The sequence below is a fragment of the Diaphorina citri genome, unplaced genomic scaffold (genome assembly GCF_000475195.1).
Source record: "Diaphorina citri unplaced genomic scaffold, Diaci psyllid genome assembly version 1.1 scaffold16777, whole genome shotgun sequence".
Lineage (NCBI taxonomy): Eukaryota > Metazoa > Arthropoda > Insecta > Hemiptera > Psyllidae > Diaphorina > Diaphorina citri.
Window position 1 is genome coordinate 1 of NW_007394135.1, and position 1,073 is coordinate 1,073.

A 1,073-nucleotide genomic window follows, 5' to 3' on the forward strand; every position below is an offset into this window, starting at 1 on the left:
TAGAACTGCTGCCAACACCACCATGTGTGGAAGCTCTTATTTCTTCAAGTGTGCATTTGAATATTTCAATGTACCTGTGACCAATCTTCTCTTTATGTTTTTGAAGAGCTCGCTCTGCAGTTTCTTTGTCAACAAATTGTACATAGGCTTCTCCAGTAGGTCTCCCATTAAATGGATCTTCTACAAGGGTAATGCCATTAGGGATAATTTCAAGACCATCAAAGAATTGAGCAATGTCATCTTTTTTGCTTTCAAATGGGACACCTCTTAATCGGACACAACCCTGATCAAACGCATTACCTTCAACAATACCAGTGTGCTGTAACATCCAGTCCATCTTTTGCCGCTTTACTTTGAACACTTCAATGTATCGGTTACCCAGATATTCTTTATTTTTCCTGAGGGCATTCTCCATATCTACCTCATCTTCTACTTCAACAAATGCTTCACCACTTGGCCTTCCATTTCTAGATCTGGTGATTTTTACTCCTGCTCTTCCGTTACGTACATTCACTCCATCAAAGAACTCCAGGATTTCATCTACAGTGGTAGACCATGGTAGACCTCTCAGCTTGATTACAAACCCATCATCCTCCGAGCCTTGAAATAACACACCCATGTTATGAGCCGTGTTGCTGGTTTTTGGTAATTCACTTGGGATTTTGTTTAAAGTATCAGAATCACTATTTTTTCATTAGATATCACAGTTAAGATAAGATAATAAAGTATATTTGTATTGAGAATATTGAAATTCCTGTTACAACAAATTGGAGGTTGGCTTAAAAAAATCTGGTGTGAACATCACACGACTTTCTATTACATTTGGAGAATACGTAGGTATTTGAAAAGAAAAAAAAAATGTAATAAAAGGGAAATTTGTTGACACAGGGGAGTATCGAACCCGCAACTCCTCAACTGTAAGTCGGACAGTTCTAAAAGTTTCACCATTCGATTTGGCGTGAAAAATCACATGGGATCAACTATTCACATGCTTACTTGTTAATGGTTCACAAATATCTAAAAGTTTCACCATTCGATTTGGCGTGAAAAATCACATGGGATCAACTATTCAC

At 37.7% G+C, this 1,073-nt stretch overlaps 1 protein-coding gene across 1 annotated transcript; it reads right to left on the reverse strand.

The window, feature by feature from the left end:
* Positions 1 to 21: 21 nt before the first annotated feature.
* LOC103523180 (heterogeneous nuclear ribonucleoprotein H2-like) lies at positions 22 to 657 on the reverse strand (the record flags this gene model as incomplete). The annotated part of the gene is made up of 1 exon (XM_008488247.3): positions 22 to 657. A coding segment is annotated over exon 1 (598 nt), but the record flags the coding sequence as incomplete, so codon positions are not given.
* Positions 658 to 1,073: the final 416 nt, after the last annotated feature.